The 17,439-nt window shown below is 40.2% G+C and overlaps 1 protein-coding gene and 1 non-coding gene across 18 annotated transcripts in view; both read right to left on the bottom strand.

The window, feature by feature from the left end:
• LOC106881569 (5'-3' exoribonuclease 1) overlaps positions 1–17,439 on the bottom strand; it is a 127,436-nt gene that overhangs the window by 96,600 nt on the left and 13,397 nt on the right. For all 17 annotated transcript variants that reach the window (XR_016238524.1, XR_016238521.1, XR_016238519.1 and 14 more), the window contains exons 4-10: positions 17,094–17,191; positions 14,550–14,659; positions 12,379–12,489; positions 10,734–10,822; positions 7,389–7,476; positions 4,610–4,778; positions 1,254–1,321 (exon numbers count right to left, since the gene is read on the bottom strand). Coding sequence is in view for 11 of the 17 variants with exons in the window: in XM_089342640.1 (XP_089198766.1) it covers positions 1,254–1,321; positions 4,610–4,778; positions 7,389–7,476; positions 10,734–10,822; positions 12,379–12,489; positions 14,550–14,659; positions 17,094–17,191 (733 nt within the window). In the remaining 6 variants the exon portion in view is untranslated. The remainder of the gene's footprint in view (positions 1–1,253; positions 1,322–4,609; positions 4,779–7,388; positions 7,477–10,733; positions 10,823–12,378; positions 12,490–14,549; positions 14,660–17,093; positions 17,192–17,439) is intronic.
• Positions 6,384–6,491, bottom strand: LOC128250937 (U6 spliceosomal RNA). The gene has a single exon (XR_008266880.1). It is a non-coding gene; the product is annotated as a U6 spliceosomal RNA (small nuclear RNA).

Here is a 17,439-nt window from a genome sequence, read left to right on the forward strand (position 1 = left end):
GAAGAGGGATGAGAATAAGTTTTGGGCTGCTAGCTTTCATTGGACTTTCTGACAAAGGTTAACAGGCTGAAACTTCAAAGTTACTGTCACCCCTTGTAAAAGTACAAGGTGTCCATAGATTACATTTACAAGTTCAAATGTGGAAGATGATTTATGGACAGTATAAGAAAAATGTACTCCGTTAAAAAGTATTGATTAAATCTTTAGCTTGATGTTAAACTTGATTTTATAATAACTCAAGTCAACAAAAAGAAATAATATATATATATATATATATATCATCCAAGAAAGTTAGGGGTTGTGAATCCAACCCACTAATGGATAATATCTATCCAATATACTGCCGGAAGGATACCCAATTACTATTACACTAGTGTTTTTACCAAGTGCAATAAATGGGTGAGGGGTGTGCAAAAGTAGGTATACAGTTTTGAAAAAAAGAAAATACTCGTTTATTTTTATCAAAATAAATTATAAGCTGCGATAAAAGTATTATCGTAGTTATGATCAATGTATTATTAAGATTAATAATGACACTGAAAATATCAAAAATGAGGCTGACTAGTTTAATGTGCTAATTAATTTTAATGAATTAAGTACTATATAACATTGATGTGATACTTATTGTATACCTACTTTTGCACCCCCCCCCATGTGTATGTGTGTATATATATATATATATCATCATCATCATCGTTTAACGTCCGCCTTCCATGCTAGCATGCGTTGGACGATTTGACTGAGGACTGGTGCAACCAGATGGCTACACCAGGCTCCAATCTAATTTGGCAGAGTTTCTACAGCTGGATGCCCTTCCTAACGCCAACCACTCAGAGAGTGTAGACCACATATATATAGTTTATAGCAGAGACTCCAGCAAATAAGACCTGAAGAAGGAATTCTAATTCCAAAATATCATCGGACTACAGTTTACCAAGTTACAACAGGTATACAGACCATTGTTTGTTCTATATTGCATTGTTATACCTTCCTAAACTTTTTATTCTTTAAGAATATATATATATATATATATATATATATATACACTTATTAGGATCTGTTAAAAAAAAATTTATTTAAAAATCTGTGTGCCAAACTGAACATATCCACTTATTATATAAATTGTCTTAATAGTAGATAAAGCTGTTAACTAATAGCATGTAGAATATTGGGTTAAAAAATTCCTTAGATAGAAAAAAGTATATATGGGGAGAAAAAAGAAGCTAAATTTGGGCTTTGTGTTTACTGCTCACCTTTGACAATGCAGTGATATACTTTTCAAATCTTTCCAAATTTAAACTGCCTGCATCAGTGAGATAACCTATGAAGAAAAGGAAAACAAAAAAATTGAAAGAATCTTTAGTGATTGACAAGACAAGAGGAAAATGTTGGAAGGACAGTTTTCATAAAAAAAAAAAGTTTTCTTTCTTCTCCGTGTAGTCACAACCAAGATGCGTCTCTCAATACTGCACCAGGAATCTCTGCTATCCTTCTATTAGGTTTGGTAGATCTGTAGCTTCGTGTCATGTGTTCCTGTCAATAATATCCATGCAGCTGGGTTATCTACCCCTTCAACTAGGATGCAGAAGCCTCCAAAATATGACACTGGCTGTTCAGCACACAGACATGGTGAGTTAACCCTTTAGCATTCACATTGATTAGCATCAATCATTCATTTATTTTGTAGCTCTGAGATTTTGCTGACTTGATTGTTTATTTTTAGAATGACATTATAGGGTGGGTGTGAGGCTCAGGATCTGGTCAGTCTAAATATAAAACAGGAAGAATATTTGGCCCTGATATGGTCGGTTTGAATGCTAAAGGGTTAAAGTTTACTCTACATTGAGCAATAATAATACATGACCATCACTGAAGAAGAATACCATATGCCTGTTTGCTCCTACAGCAGCAGCACACAACTCAAGGAGGTCAGTGATTTCAAATACTTTAGGTCTTTTATGCAGAAGCATAGCCAAGTCTTGGAGCTAGGCAGAGCCAGCACATAAAAGCAAAGGTGCTGTGACACATACCAAACCATTTTTAACTCACTTCCTTTATACAGGGTGTTCAAAAAGTCTCTCCGCAGTGAATTTGTTTTCATCCTACGCATCACCATGGCGCTACTTCAAGAGTTTTTTTGGTGAACGGATTATTTTGAAGGGACTTTGGTCACCAAGATCACCTGATTTAACCCTGCTAGACATTTTTTTCTGGGGAGTAAGTAAAGGATCAGTGTACAAGAATCGCCCAAAAATTAAATATTTACTGCGGAGAGACTTTTGGAACACCCTATATTACAAGAAATATTTCATTAGTTATCATATACTTAATTGTATTCTACATTCATTAATTTCGTGTTCTAGTAACAATGTCATTATGGATGAAAGTTACAACTATTGATAGAGGTAACTAAAGAATAAGGAAAAATTGTTGAAAAGGCACCGATTTTGGAAGATGTACCTGGGGGTAGTGACTGCTCCCCTTGCCCTCCTGTTAGTTATGCCACTGGTCCTCATCATCATCATCATCATCGTTTAACGTCCGCTTTCCATGCTAGCATGGGTTGGACGATTTGACTGAGGACTGGTGAAACCGGATGGCAACACCAGGCTCCAGTCTGATTTGGCAGAGTTTCTACAGCTGGATGCCCTTCCTAACGCCAACCACTCAGAGAGTGTAGTGGGTGCTTTTACGTGTCACCCGCACGAAAACGGCCACGCTCGAAATGGTGTCTTTTATGTGCCACCCGCACAAGCCAGTCCAGGGGCACTGGCAACGATCTCGCTCGAAAATCCTACAGGAGCCAGTCAGGCGGTACTGGCAACGGCCACGCTCAAAATGGTGCATCTCATGTGCCACCCGCACAAGAACCAGTCCAGGGGCACTGGCAACGATCTTACTTGGCTTGCCGGGTCTTCTCACGCACAGCCCATTTCCAAAGGTCTCGGTCCGTAGTCATCGCCTCGGTGAGGCCCAATGTACGAAGGTCTTGCCTCACCACCTCAGCCCAGGTCTTCCTGGGCCTACCTCTTCCACGGGTTCCCTCAACTGTTAGGGTGTGGCACTTTTTCACGCAGCTATCCTCCTCCATTCTCACCACATGTCCATACCAGCGCAATCGTCTCTCTTGCACGCCACAACTGATGCTTCTAATGTTCAGCTTTTCTCTCAAGATACTTACACTCTGACGGGTATTCACATTGACATTACACATCCAACGGAGCATACTGGCTTCATTCCTTGCGAGCTTACGTATGTCCTCAGCAGTTACAGCCCATGTTTCACTGCCATGTAGCATGGTTGTTCGTACGCATGCGTCATACAGTCTGCCTTTTACTCTGAGTGAGAGTCCCTTTGTCGCCAGGTGTTGATTGTAAGAAAGACTGTAATCAAGGGACTAATTAGTCTGTTGTGCCAGTAGCCAGGTTCAAAACATCTGCTAACCAAGTATTTCAAATTAAGCAAGGCTGGCCTTCTTCAGATGCATGTCACAGCGATGTCACTCATAGAGGTCACTGCTAGCTCTCACTACACACGCAACCAATGTGCTGCCATCTGTTGGCACACTACAGAACTAGTTTGGGAACATTGTGATACCACCTCGTTCACACAGAATAACCATATAGAGCAATGGTTCTCAACAGAGGGTCATTTAAGATTTTGTCGTCAATGTTTATGTGCAATAAATTCATTATACTTCTACAAAACAAAAAATATTTCAACACTTCTTTTTTAATACAATTCCTAATAATCTTTAACCATTAAAATATAAGTGACCTGTAGGGACTCTGTATTTCATCGTGCAACCATAACATACTACAAAATATATCAACCTTTTTGTTACTGTATTTATTTTGAGATGCTCTGCGTTTCTTTCAATTACTTTAAATATAACAAAGAATTTAGTAAAATAACTTAGTTATCATTCAGCTGGTGTTAGGAACATAAATTGTGACTAAGGTTTGGTGGAAGACTTTAATTCAAAACTTATAAAAACGAGATATTTGTACTAGAGAGCCAAAGGTGGTTTCAGCCAGGTTGGTATCAAAAGGGTTAAGAATTGTTTCTCTATTATATATTTTAACCCTTTCGTTAGCGTATTTATCTTGAGATGCTCTGTGTTTCTTTCAGTTAATTTTAAATATAACAAAGAATTTAGTAAAATAACTTAGTTATCATTCAGCTGGTGTTAGGACCATAAATTGTGACTAAGGTTTGGTGGAAGATTTTAATTCAAAACTTATGAAAACAAGACATTTGTACTACAGAACCAGAGCCGGTTTCAGGCAGGGTTGGTATCGAAAGGGCTAAATGATTTTCTATAGAAAAATCTGTAGAGATAACGTCAACAAGTCATAAAGATATGAGTTTTTAGACATCAAATGGCTCTGAGGCCTCCTCTTCTCTAGGAACAAAAGGGGTCCATAGGCAAAAAATAGTTGAGAACCACTGATATAGAGAATATCTGAAGGAAAGAAGGGATTGTCATGTCTGGAATGTGTTTGACCATAGGTCTGGTCATTCAGCATTTACCTAGGGCTAAACAGCAAGAACAAAAACAACATGCATGAAATGAATAGAGAGAGAAAGAATTAAATGGCTGACTTACCATCACATGTAGGAAGTACTTGCATGTATGTCTGCCATAGAAATGGCAGACCGTCTTGGTGAATGTGAAGATGTGGCAGATGAGGGATGAAATCATTCCCCACTAAAAAGCTCATGAAAATCCAGTCATCGATGATCCGCTCGAGGTCAAATGGGAAAGATAATTTATGCTGAGAGATTAAGAGGAAAAGGGATTAAAAGCAAAAAAAAAAAAAATGAGATATAACGTTACAGTAAACATGTAAATTATTAGGGAACATGGAATGAGATAATTAGTGACTAAGACATCTGCTTCCCAATCAGGTGATTTTGGTTTCAGTCCCTCAGTCCCTGTGCACAGCATCTTGGGCAAGTGTCTTCAGCTGTAGCCCTAAGATGACCAAAGCCTTGTGAGTAGGTTTGGTTAAATGGAAAATGAAAGAAGCCTGATGTGTGTGTGTGTGTAGGGAGAGGTAATGGGCTTTCTCGTCAAAGATGACATATGAGCGTTCAGCTTTTGGCGAATGACCTGCACAAATGATTTGTTTATAGTGATCAAAAGCTCATGCTGCACATGAGCTCATTTTATTTTTTATTTATGCGCCCTTTTAAAACCTAGCCAGGCTCATGGGCCCGGTTTCCCAGTTTCCATGGCATATGTGTTCCCCCTAGCTGGACGGGACGCCAGTCCATCACAGCTTTACTCAAGAAACAGGAAGAAAGACTGAGAGAAAGTTGGGGCGAAAGAGTACAACAGGGGTCGCCACCACCTCCTGCCGGAACCTCGTGGAGCTTTAGGTGTTTTCGCTCAATAAACACACACAACACCTGGTCTGGGAATCAAAACCGCGATCCTCTGACCGCGAGTCCACTGCCCTAACCACTGGGCCATTGCGACTCCACACATTAGCTCATCCTCTCCATCAAATCAATGTTGTCTGAACAGTTCTTGAGGTGATTGCAGAGCAATATAAGATGAAGTCTTTTGCTCAAGAACACAACACACTACTCGGTCTAGGAATTGAAATCGCAGTTGGTAGATTGTGAGTGAACTAGGCCATAAGCCCTCACTCTGTGCGTGTGTATAGCTTAGGCTCGAAACATAAGAGAGTTTTCCACTTTCCTGAGTGTCAAACTAATACATCTGCTTGTTGTTCATACACCTGCTTTTGTCTATTGTTTTTCTATAAATTTCAACTATATATATATATATATATATATATATATATATATATATATATAATAAACCTTACTGTTTATACATCTTTACTGGTTGACTCCCTATCTATTCCTTGCTGGCAAATTTCCTAGTTCTCTTATGTTATAGTATTATAACATGTTATATATTTTGTGTCGACCGTGCGATGCGTTAAAAGGAGCCTGTTTCCATTCGTCACCATTTCTCCTTTGGTTCGCACGGTCGTCTACATATATATATCTCATTATTATCGCTTAACGTCCGCTTTCCATGCTAGCATGGGTTGGACGATTTGACTGAGGACTGGCAAGCCAGAAGGCTGCACCAGGCTCCAATCTGATCTGGCAGAGTTTCTACAGCTGGATGCCCTTCCTAACGCCAACCACTCCGAGAGTGTAGTGGGTGCTTTTACATGCCACCGGCACGAGGGCCAGTCACACGGTACTGGCAACGGCCACGCTCAAAAAGGTGTTTTTTACGTGTCACCTGCACAGGAGCCAGTTCAGCGGCACTGGCAACGGCCTCGCTCTAATGATTTTCTAACGTGCCAGAAGGCAACGACGGTAACGATTATGCTCTAATGGTGCTATTTACGGGCAAAAATAGGGAACGCTTCACGAATTTGCATGTCATCCTTGCGCAGGGGCCATGCTAATCTTCTCTGTATCATTCAAATTTTAGAATATGTACACTGTAGCTAATATATATATACATATATACATACATACACACAGACACACACACACACACATCCTAGTTCTGTAAGCATCCTTAAAATGATTATCTGACAACACAAGGCCTCTCTCTCAGTAGCAACAGCCCATAGAGAAGTGGTTTCTTAGTCACAGTGAAGTTGATATACATCAGAGCAGACAAAGAACAAACTCAGAAGGAGACAAGAAAATTTAGGCCCCTATCACACAAGGGAGACAAGAACTCTTGGCCCACATTTCGAAGAGGAGACTTGGATTTTGCCAGCTGCGGGAGAAAGAACTTCCCAGGGTCTCAAATAATTTATGACGTATGAAATAGAGGGACCTCATTTATCAGTCCTGAGATTTAAATTGAGAACAACAAAATATTGAGGAGACAAATTTAGGGAATAAAATATTGGGATTTCATTTAGAAACTCTGAGGTTTAATACAAGAGCATCAAAGCAATAAGGGGACAAAGTTAGTGTAAATGAAGCAGTGAAGAGTGAAATGGGCACTACTTAAATACAGAGGTCCTGAGGTAACGATATTTTCAGTGCACACTGGTTAGGGTTAGGGCTAGTTTTAGGGTTAGGGTTTGGGTTATGTAGATGTGTCAGGACCTCTGTATTTAAGTAGTACCATGAAATGTAGGATACAAAATAATGGAAATTCAGTTAGAAGCCCTAAGGTTTAAATCTGGAGCATCAAGATAGTAAATGAGACAGTGATGAGAAACTTAAGGTCATTTGGAAACTCTGATTTAAATCTAGAACAAGACATTGAGGGGAGAAACATAGATGGTGTAAACAATGTAATAAGGAAATAAAATATGATTTTTGTTTTGAAATTCTGAGGTCTGAATCTAGAACAAAGCAGCGAGGGTCGAAGGTTAATGATTATCACTTACCTCTAAATCTGCAAATTCAAAGTAAAGATATTCTCGCATCAGAGATAAATGTAGCAAAAGAAATGTGGTCTCTTTCGGCGTCATGGGACTGAATGGAAAACAGAAAAACAAAACTAAATGAAGGTTGTGAAGTTGAAGGTTTTGTGTCTATCTTTACAGAGGTATGTAATCTATTTATTTTACGTGCACTTTCTACGCTTGCATGGGTCAGATGGTACTTGTTGAGATGGTTTTTCTATGGTTGGATGCCCTTCGTGTCACCAAACTTTGGAAGACTGGAAACAAACAACCTCACTTGTATGACAATGGCGCTCATTTACAACCATTATGTGAAAAAAAGACAGGGGTACACACGAACACACAGACACAAACACACATGACAGGCTTTTTTGTTTCCATCTACCAAATTCATTCAAGAGGCTTTGGTTGGCACAGTAGAACTTGCCCAAGGTGTTGCACCATGGGACAGAATCCCAAACCCCAAACCTACATGATTGGGAAGCAAGCTTCTCAACCACACAATCACAAGTGATGGTGTACGCAGCCACTGCATGACTGAGGACTTCACTTCCCAACCAAGTGGTTTCAAGTTCAGTCCTACTGCATGGCACTCTGGGTAAGTGTCTTCTACTATGGACCCAAGCCGACAAAATGCCTTTTAAGTGAATTTTACCTGGAAACTCAAAGATGCCTGCCATACATACATATATATATGTATTCTTTTATTCTTTTACTTGTCTCAGTCATTTGACTGTGGCCATGCTGGAGCACCGCCTTTAGTCAAACAAATCGATCCCATGACTTATTCTTTAGTAAGTCTAGTACTTATTTTATCGGTCTCTAAGTTACAGGGATGTAAACACACCATCATTAGTTGTCAAGCGATAGTGGTGGGGACAAACACAGACACATAAATACATACTCACACACACACACACACACATATATATACGACAAGCTTCTTTCGGTTTCCATCTACCAAATCTACTCACGAGGCTTTGGTCAGCCTGAGGTGATGGTAGAAGACACTTGCCCGAGGTGCCACGCAGTGGAACTGAACTCAGAACCATGTGGTTGGGAAGCAAGCTTCTTACCACACAGCCTCTCTCCTTGTGCCTGCTTGCATTGACATCATATGATAGTTGTAAACGAGTATCATAATTGTACAAACAATATCATTCATTTCCAATCTTTTGTGTAAACACATCTGGCCACAGAGAAGCATTACCTCCCTTAAAAACAAGTGAGAGTTGGTGACAGGAAGGGCATCCAGCCATCGAAAATCTGTCTCAATGAATTCCTTTAAAGCCATGGAAGCACAAAAAAGCATACTTTAAGACGATGATCCTGTCCTCCACCAATCTTTTCCATTAAAAAAGTAGAATTGGTAGGAAGGCATATAAACTTACAACACTAACTGGATATTTAAGATGTTTACATTTGAGAAATTAAAAAAGTTAGATGCTTCTATTTAATCCCAAATATGAAGCATAATGCAATTGCTATCATTTGTATCAAGATATGCTGCAGTTCCTGCCCAATGTCATCTGCATAAGGTCATACCATTGTGTCTGTATGATGTCATCTGCATAAATACGTTGTGTGGAGGCGCAATGGCCCAGTGGCTAGGGCAGCGGACTCACGGTCATAGGATCGCGGCTTTGATTCCCAGACCGGGCGTTGTGAGTGTTTATTGAGTGAAAACACCTAAAGCTCCACGAGGCTCTGGCAGGGGATGGTGGCGAATCCTCTCACTCTTTCTTCCCGTTTCTGTTGTGCCTGTAATTCAAAGGGTCAGCCTTGTCACACTCTGTGTCACACTGAATATCCCCGAGAACTACGTTAAGGGTACACGTGTCTGTGGAGTGCTCAGCCACTTGCACGTTAATTTCACGAGCAGGCTGTTCCGTTGATCGGATCAACTGGAACCCTCGTCATCATAACCAACGGAGTGCCAACCAAATACATGTTGCAGTTCTTATGTGATGTGATTCGGGGTTTTCACTAATAAAACCATGGACCTGAGGTCTCACTGCAGTTCTTTAACCGCTTAACATATTATCCCGTATATTTCCATTCAGAGATGTCTAGTAAATATATATTTGAACGAAAATATACGTTCACTGCATTCTGGGGTATATGTCCCTTATTTCTCACCCGAAATGCTTCGTTCATGATGTTATTCCCGTTTTCTATCATTAACAGCTATCAGTAACAATCATTTCTATGAGTAACTTCATAATAATTCATAACTGGTTCAAAATAATTTGTTCACTTATCCATCCTTATATAAAGATTCAAAATAAATAATAAAATATATTTTTTGCTCGGAAATTGAAAAAGATGTGTATGTTGAGAGAGATTAACAGAAATCGAAAGCAGAATGATATTCTTTTATTCTTTTACTTGTTTCAGTCATTTGACTGCGGCCATGCTGGAGCACTGCCTTTAGTCAAACAAATTGACCCCATGACTTATTCTTTGTAAGCCTAGTACTTATTCCATTGGCCTCTTTTGGCACACTGCTAAGTTACATGAATGTAAACACACCAACATTGGTTGTGAAGCGATGGTGGGTGACAAACATTGACACACAAATAAATACATACATACTATATATATATATATATATATATATATACGACGGGCTTCTTTCAGTTTCCGTCTACCAAATCCACTTACAAGGCTTTAGTCAGCCTGAGGCTATAGTAGAAGACACTTGCCCAAGGTGCCATGCAGTGGGACTGAACCCAGAACCATTTGGTTGGGAAGCAAGCTTTTTTTATCTCACAGCCACTCCTGCATCTATACGTAGTTTTCTGTTTTGTATGTAAATTCCTGGAAATGACACACTACTTTGGGTGTGCATTACCATTCCGAGTAAAATGACAGTAGGATTTAATGAAGGACTTATTTAAAACAATCACCTGAGGAGGAGCATTTTACACCTTTGTTAGATAATAATGATTACATAACATTTCACCAGTGTACTACAGGGTAAAAATGTGTTGAAACAATTGTAGTGATTTTAAATAAAGAACATCATAACATTCCATTTTCAGTCATCTCTCTCTCAATATGTGTGTGTGTGTGTGTGTGTGTGTGTGTGCTCCACAACTGCTTGACAACCGGTGTTGGTTTGTTTACATCTCCATAATTTAATGGTTTGGCAAAAGAGACCAACAGAGTAAGTACTAGACTGGGGTCGATTTGTTCAACTAAACACTTCGTGATGGTACCCCAGTATGGTCACAGTCAAATGAAACAAGTAAAATGTAGATGATAAATTTATAAAAATAGGAAGGAATAAAATGAACAAAAAGAAAAATACAAAACAAACAGTACCGTTTTGTTTTATCTCTCTTGCCACCAAATCGAACTTCTTCCCGCAACAGAGAAAAGTGGGGTTCATGTGAAGTGAGCCCTAGTAAAATCTACAAATTGTAAACAGAAAAAAAAAGAGAGAAAATGCATTATAGAAAGACAAACAGAAAGACCAACATGGAAGGATAATGGGAAACGACTGCAACAAAATTTAAGGCAAAGTATATTCTTTTCTACTCTAAGAACAAGGCCTGTAACTTTTGGGGAGGGAGCCAGTCGATTAGATTGACCCCAATATCCAACCAACTGGTACTTAATTTATCGACCCCGAAAGGATGAAAGGCAAAGTCGATCTCAGAAGAATTTGAACTCAGAACACAAAGACAGACAAAATACTGCTAAGCATTTCGCCCGGTGTGCTAACGTTTCTGCCAGCTCGCTGCCTTACTGATTGCTATATCTTTTCTACTCTAGGCACAAGGCCCATAATTTGGGGGGGAAGGAGCCAGTCGATTAGACTGACCCCAGTATGCAACTGGTACGTAATTTATCGACCCTGAAAGGTTGAAAGGCAAAGTCGACCTCGTCGGAATTTGAACTCAGAACGTAAAGACAGACGATATACCGCTCAAGCATTTCGCCCGGCGTGCTAATGATTCTGCCAGCTCACCACCTTCTAAACCAAAATATATGTTCACAATTTTGTTACGTCTGGGGAGAGTCATGCTGCCTTAATATGTAACACACACACTGGTTCAGTTTCCACTCATTTATTATTCTTTTATTTGTTTCAGTCATTTAACTGTGGCCATGCTGCAGCACCACCTTTAGTAGAACAAATCGACCACCAGGACTTATTCTTTGTAAGCCTAGTACTTATTCTATCAGTCTCTTTTGCTGAACCACTAAGTTACGGGGATGTAAACACACCACCATTTGTTGTTATGCGATGGTGGGGGACAAACACAGACACACATATATATATGTATATACGATGGGCTTCTTTTAGTTTCCATCTATCAGATCCACTCGCAAGGTTTTGGTTGAGCCAAGGCTATAGTAGATGACACTTGCACAAGGCGCCACGCAGTGGAACTGAACCCTGCCACTCCTGCACCTATTATGTTGTTTTACTTCCAAAATTTTCTTTGCTTTTGCAGCCTTGTCAATGGTTAACAAGGAAACTGAACCAGTGAGTGTGTTACATATTAACCCTTTCGTTACCAACCCAGCTGAAACCAGCTCTGAGTACAAATGTCTTGGAGTAAAGATTTTTGCCAACATAACATGACAGTCCTGGTTTAGGACGAATGTTGCCGTAATTTAGCCCCAGGAGACATCGTCTCCAGCTGGCTATAAGACACAATCTGTGTCCTTACATTTTCGAACATATGGTGGGACCTGAACTCAGAAATGCAAAGAGCCAGAGCCAATACCACAAGGCATCTTGCCCAGCCCTCTAACAGCTTCACCAATTCACTCCTCTGGATTAGTCTTTTGGGGGGGGGGGGATCGTCCCACAGAAGAAATGAAACGGCTAAGTTGGCCGTGATGGGATTAGAACCGTAGAGAATCAGAACAAGCACCCATGTGATGTTCTACCCAACACCCTAACCACAACTCAGTTAATTTGCTACAAAATTTCGGCAAAGGATTTCCAACTCACCAAATCTGCATCTAATCCGTACACGCAATGCCGTGTGTTTGGATCATAATCAGGTTTAGAACGTAACGACCGAATGTAATCCATAATTTTGTGTTCTCCTTCACCAGGAGTCTGAAAAGAAAATAAACAATTATAAAAGATTAAACAAGGTACACAGCAAAGGGGACATTGTTTTCCTATAAAATATAAAATAGGGGGCTCTTTCTTTGGTTTTTTTCTTTACTAGGCTGTATACACTTCTCTGGCTTGTAGGATCCTATCAAACCATTCAACCCACATCGGTAGGGAAGACAGATGTTGAGTAATAAATGACGGGTGTGTGTAACGCAGGAGTGGCTGTGTGGTAAGTAGCTTCCTTACCAACCACATGGTTCCAGGTTCATTCCCACTGCATGGCACCTTGGGCAAGTGTCTTTTACTATAGCCTCGGGTTGGATGGTTTAACTGGAACTGGTAGACCAGAGAGCTGCACCAGACTCCAGTCCATTTCAGCATGGTTTCTACAGCTGCATGCCCTTCCTGACACCAACCACTTTACAGAGTGTACAGGGTGCTTTTACACAACACCAGCACAGGTGCGTTTACATGGCACCAGCACCCCCGAGCTTGATAGGTTAGGAATACTCAGCCGGAGGGGGATGCAGGGGACAGCCTGTATGCCAGAACAACCATGCTTTTACTTTGCTTGGTTGTCTTTTCACGTGTGCGGCCAATTCCCACACATCCTCAGACTCAACACGCAGGCTTACTTCAAGTGCCTGGAGAAGGTTGTGCTGCCTTGGGTCAAGAAGACGGCTGCTGGAACACCCTATGTCCAGCAACAGGACTCTGCACCATGGCACACAACTGTCCTGTCTATAAGCTGTCTGTCAATGAATTGTCCATCTACTGTCTTTTCAAGCACAGCAAAACACCGGGAGTCTCTGTCTCCTGTCATCCCTTGTGTGAGCCCCAGCGTCTGTAGATCCTTTCTCACCATTTCATAACAGGCTTCTTTCAAGTTTCCGTCTACCAAATCCACTCACAAGGCTTTTGTCAGCCTCAGGCTAGAGCAGAAGACACTTTCCCCAAAGAGCCATGCAGAGGGACTGAACTCGGAACCTTGTGGTTGGTAAGCACACTTCTTACCACACAGCCATGCTTCCTGCCTATATACCACACATACATGAGTTCACCTTTTCCTGTCGCTCTATCTCAATTTCTTATCCCTCGATATTATACCCCCCCCCCGCACACACACACACACACACACACAGAGTTGAGGCATCATGTCTCGCAGATACTTGGAGACCTCACCAGTGCCGGTTGCCACATAAAAAGCACCCGGGAAACTCTGTAAAGTGGTTAGCATTAGGAAGGTCATCCAGGGGTAGAAACCATGCCAAAGTAGACAGAGCACAGTGCAGCCTTGTAGCTTTTTAGGTCAGGTCAAATTGTCTAACCCATGCCAGCATGGGAAAAAAGGACACATCATCTACTATAATAATACTCTGGTGTTTTTCTCTGTCACAACATATGAATAAGGAAGGAAGGAAGGAGTGATGGCAAACTGGTGGGATGGTGAACATTCAATGCTGAAAAGAAAAATCAAACAGAGTTTCAACTCTGTGTGAGTATATGTGTGTGTGTACAAGGGAAGTATGTGAATGTATGTGAACATTGACAAGTGTATTAATTTGATTTACCATCCATCATCATCATCATCATTTAACGTCCGCTTTCCATGCTAGCATGGGTTGGACGATTTGACTGAAGACTGGCGAATCAGTTAACTACATAATCTGATTTGGCAGAGTTTCTACAGCTGGATGCCCTTCCTAACGCCAACCACTCAGAGAGTGTAGTGGGTGCTTTTACGTGCCACCAGCACGAAGGCCAGTCAGGCGGTACTGGCAACGGCCACGCTCAAAATGGTGTATTTTACGTGCCACCTGCACAGGAGCCAGTCCAGCGGCACTGGCAACGACCTTGCTCGAATGTCTTTACATGTGCCACTGGCACAAGTGCCAGGAAGGCGACGCTGGGCACAGGTGCCATCACGATGGCATGGGGCCAACTAGTGATGATGATGATGATATATATTCACAAACACACAAATACAAGTATATTATCAATGTAAAATGAAATAAAACAAAGCGAACATAATAGGTGGAAAAGGCAAGAGAACGAACCTCATGTCCAGAGAGGTAGATGTCGACTCCTTTCCAAAGAGGGTCTGTAGAGACTTTCTGTGTAACAAAGAACTGTAGCTGCTTCTGTAACTTAACCATGAATTCAGTTCCTGTTGCAGTGAGAAAAATTAGATGAACAGAAAACAATTTAAACATCTTAACCCCTTAGCATTCAGATTACTTTGTCAAATGTCAAACTTATTTATTCAGTGTTTTGAATTAATGTATTTTAACATGTATAAGGAACCTTCATGCGAAAGGAACCCCCCAAATTTTGGGGCTTAAAATATGGAAGAAAGGTTTTGTAAGGGATTATAATACTATTCATGTATAAGAAACTCCCATATTTTTTAAAACCTAATTTTTGACAAAAAAGGGTTCCTTATACATGTTAAAATATCTTGTAGCTTTTGAGATTTCGATGATGTGAATTTTTAATTTTGAGAATGACATTGTAAGGTAGACGTGAGACCAGATTTATCTCAACTTAGAACAGGTAGAATATTTGGGTCAGACATGGCTAATCTAAATGCTAAACAGTTAAACACTAACTTGACAATTGTGAGAACGTAGCTTTATCATCATCATACTTCAAAACCCATTGTCCATGCTGGCATGGGTTGGACGGTTTAACCAGAGCTGGCCAGTAGGAGAACTGCACCAGGTTCCAGTCTGATTTGGCCTATTTTCTACAACCGGATGCCCTTCCACTTTAGAGTGTGCTGGGTGCTGGGTTCTTGTATGTAGCACCAACACTTTAGCACTGAATAATACAGTAGTTTTACCCAGACAATCACTGCAACATAGTAATGTTGCACACATGCAGACAATGTTTTCTCTCAGATCATTATAAAGTTCAAACATATACAGTGACACATGGGTGTAAGATATTTAGACACGGCCATCTTGGCAACCCCTGTTTGGCATTGACGGTTTGAGACCAACTTATTTGACATCAGGTGTTTTAATACAGTTCTATATTTAAGAGATGAGGAATTATGTACATTATTTAAATTCAATAGATATTTGTCCTCATCTTGTTTGTTGTTAACACAACATTTCAGCTGATACACTCTCCAGCCTTCATCAGGTGTGTTGGGGAAATTTCGAACCTGGGTCCTCATTCTTAAGGTATTTTTCGATATTATTATTATTATTGTTCAGGTCATTGCTTGGAATCGAACTCAGAATTTGGGGGTTAGTAGCCCACGGTCTTAACCACTATGCCATATTCAAGAGTAATACAACACTTCGCAAATATTTCCTTTGAGTAAAACCACCAATAGAAGAGAATATGACCAAAGACTGAGTGTACTATATCCCATGCAGCTGTGGTAGGTTGTACAAAGGCGAAACATGCCACCCCCTCAAAATAAGGGTACATGAACATCACAAAGCTGTGACACAAGGAGATATTGATAAATCAGGTATAGCTGATCATGTATGGAAAAATGGAGACCACCTCCCCCTGTGGGATGAAGTTAAAATAATAGACAGAGAACACCACTGGAAAATACGAAAACTAACAGAAGCAGCACATATGCTAGGACACAACAACCTCCTAAGCAGACCGAGTGCAGATATGAACAGCATATGGGAACCGGTATTAAGGAAGGATAGGAAAATATTAGATTTATAAGCCCTAAAATTCACTCCATAATTGCCCACAGACATATGACGTAGTGGTTAAGAGCGCAGGCTACTAACCCCAAGATTCCGAGTTCGATTCCAAGCAGTGACCTGAACAATAACAATAATAATAATAATAATAATATTGAAAAATACCTTAGGAATGAGAACCCAGGTTTGAAATTTCCCCAAGACACCTGAAGAAGGCTGGAGGGTATATCAGCTGAAATGTTGTGTTAACAACAAACAAGATGAGGACAAATATCCGTCAAATGTAAATAATGTACATAATGTACAGGCGTTTTAATGTTTATCGCATTCTCTCTCTCTCTCTCCATCTCTCCCTTCATTCTCTCTCTGTTTCTGTGTGTGAGCATATTTCTTTTTACATATACAAGGAGGGGAAAGTGTTTAGGTTAATCAGGTTCAATTAATAAATAAATAAAAATTAATAAATTACAATGTTGCTGTCTCTCTCCCTCTCTTCACCTCTCTCTGTAGGTGTATATGTCTAGATATGCATGCATGTGTGTGTGTGTGTGTGTGTGTTTTGTCTCCAACACCACCCAAAAAGTACTGTCACCAAAACAGATTGAATGTCCAGTCAGCCGTGCCAAACAGCTGCATTCAAATGTCTCATTCCACAGTGACATACAGTGGATCTTTGGTTCTCCATCATTCAAAGATAAAGATTCAATTGTTTGATCTCAACTGAATTACCTGCTCCTGAATTAACATCTAAATGGTTGAGTATTTTACAGTCACATGTACCCTTAATGTAATTCTCAGGTGGAATCAGTGTGTGGAATGGCTGTGTCTTTTTAATTACAGTTTTTATACCCCACCCGATAGACTTCTATACCATCTCCATCTCCCAGACAGAAAAGAAAGACGGTGATAAAAAATTCAACGAACCTGGTGTAATACAATTTGAATCGAATCGTTTTTCTGTTGGCAACACTTCACCACGATCTTTAGCTTGGTTTATCAAATTTTCAGCTTCACGGGCAGACCTGGGAATTGAAACGAAGGAAGAATGGTGGAAAAAATGGCAATACAAATGCACACACATACAAATATACACACACATGCATACATAAACATAAACATACATACAAAAACACATATGCACCAGCATATTCTTTTCTACAATGACAAAGGTACACATAGACAAATCTATAAACAACCATAAAGAACATAACCCATAACATTATTTACATTATTTATGGATATTTGTCCCCATCTTGTTTGTTGTTAACAC

The sequence above is a fragment of the Octopus bimaculoides genome, chromosome 26, assembly GCF_046866305.1.
Source record: "Octopus bimaculoides isolate indiv1 chromosome 26, ASM4686630v1, whole genome shotgun sequence".
Classification (NCBI taxonomy): domain Eukaryota; kingdom Metazoa; phylum Mollusca; class Cephalopoda; order Octopoda; family Octopodidae; genus Octopus; species Octopus bimaculoides.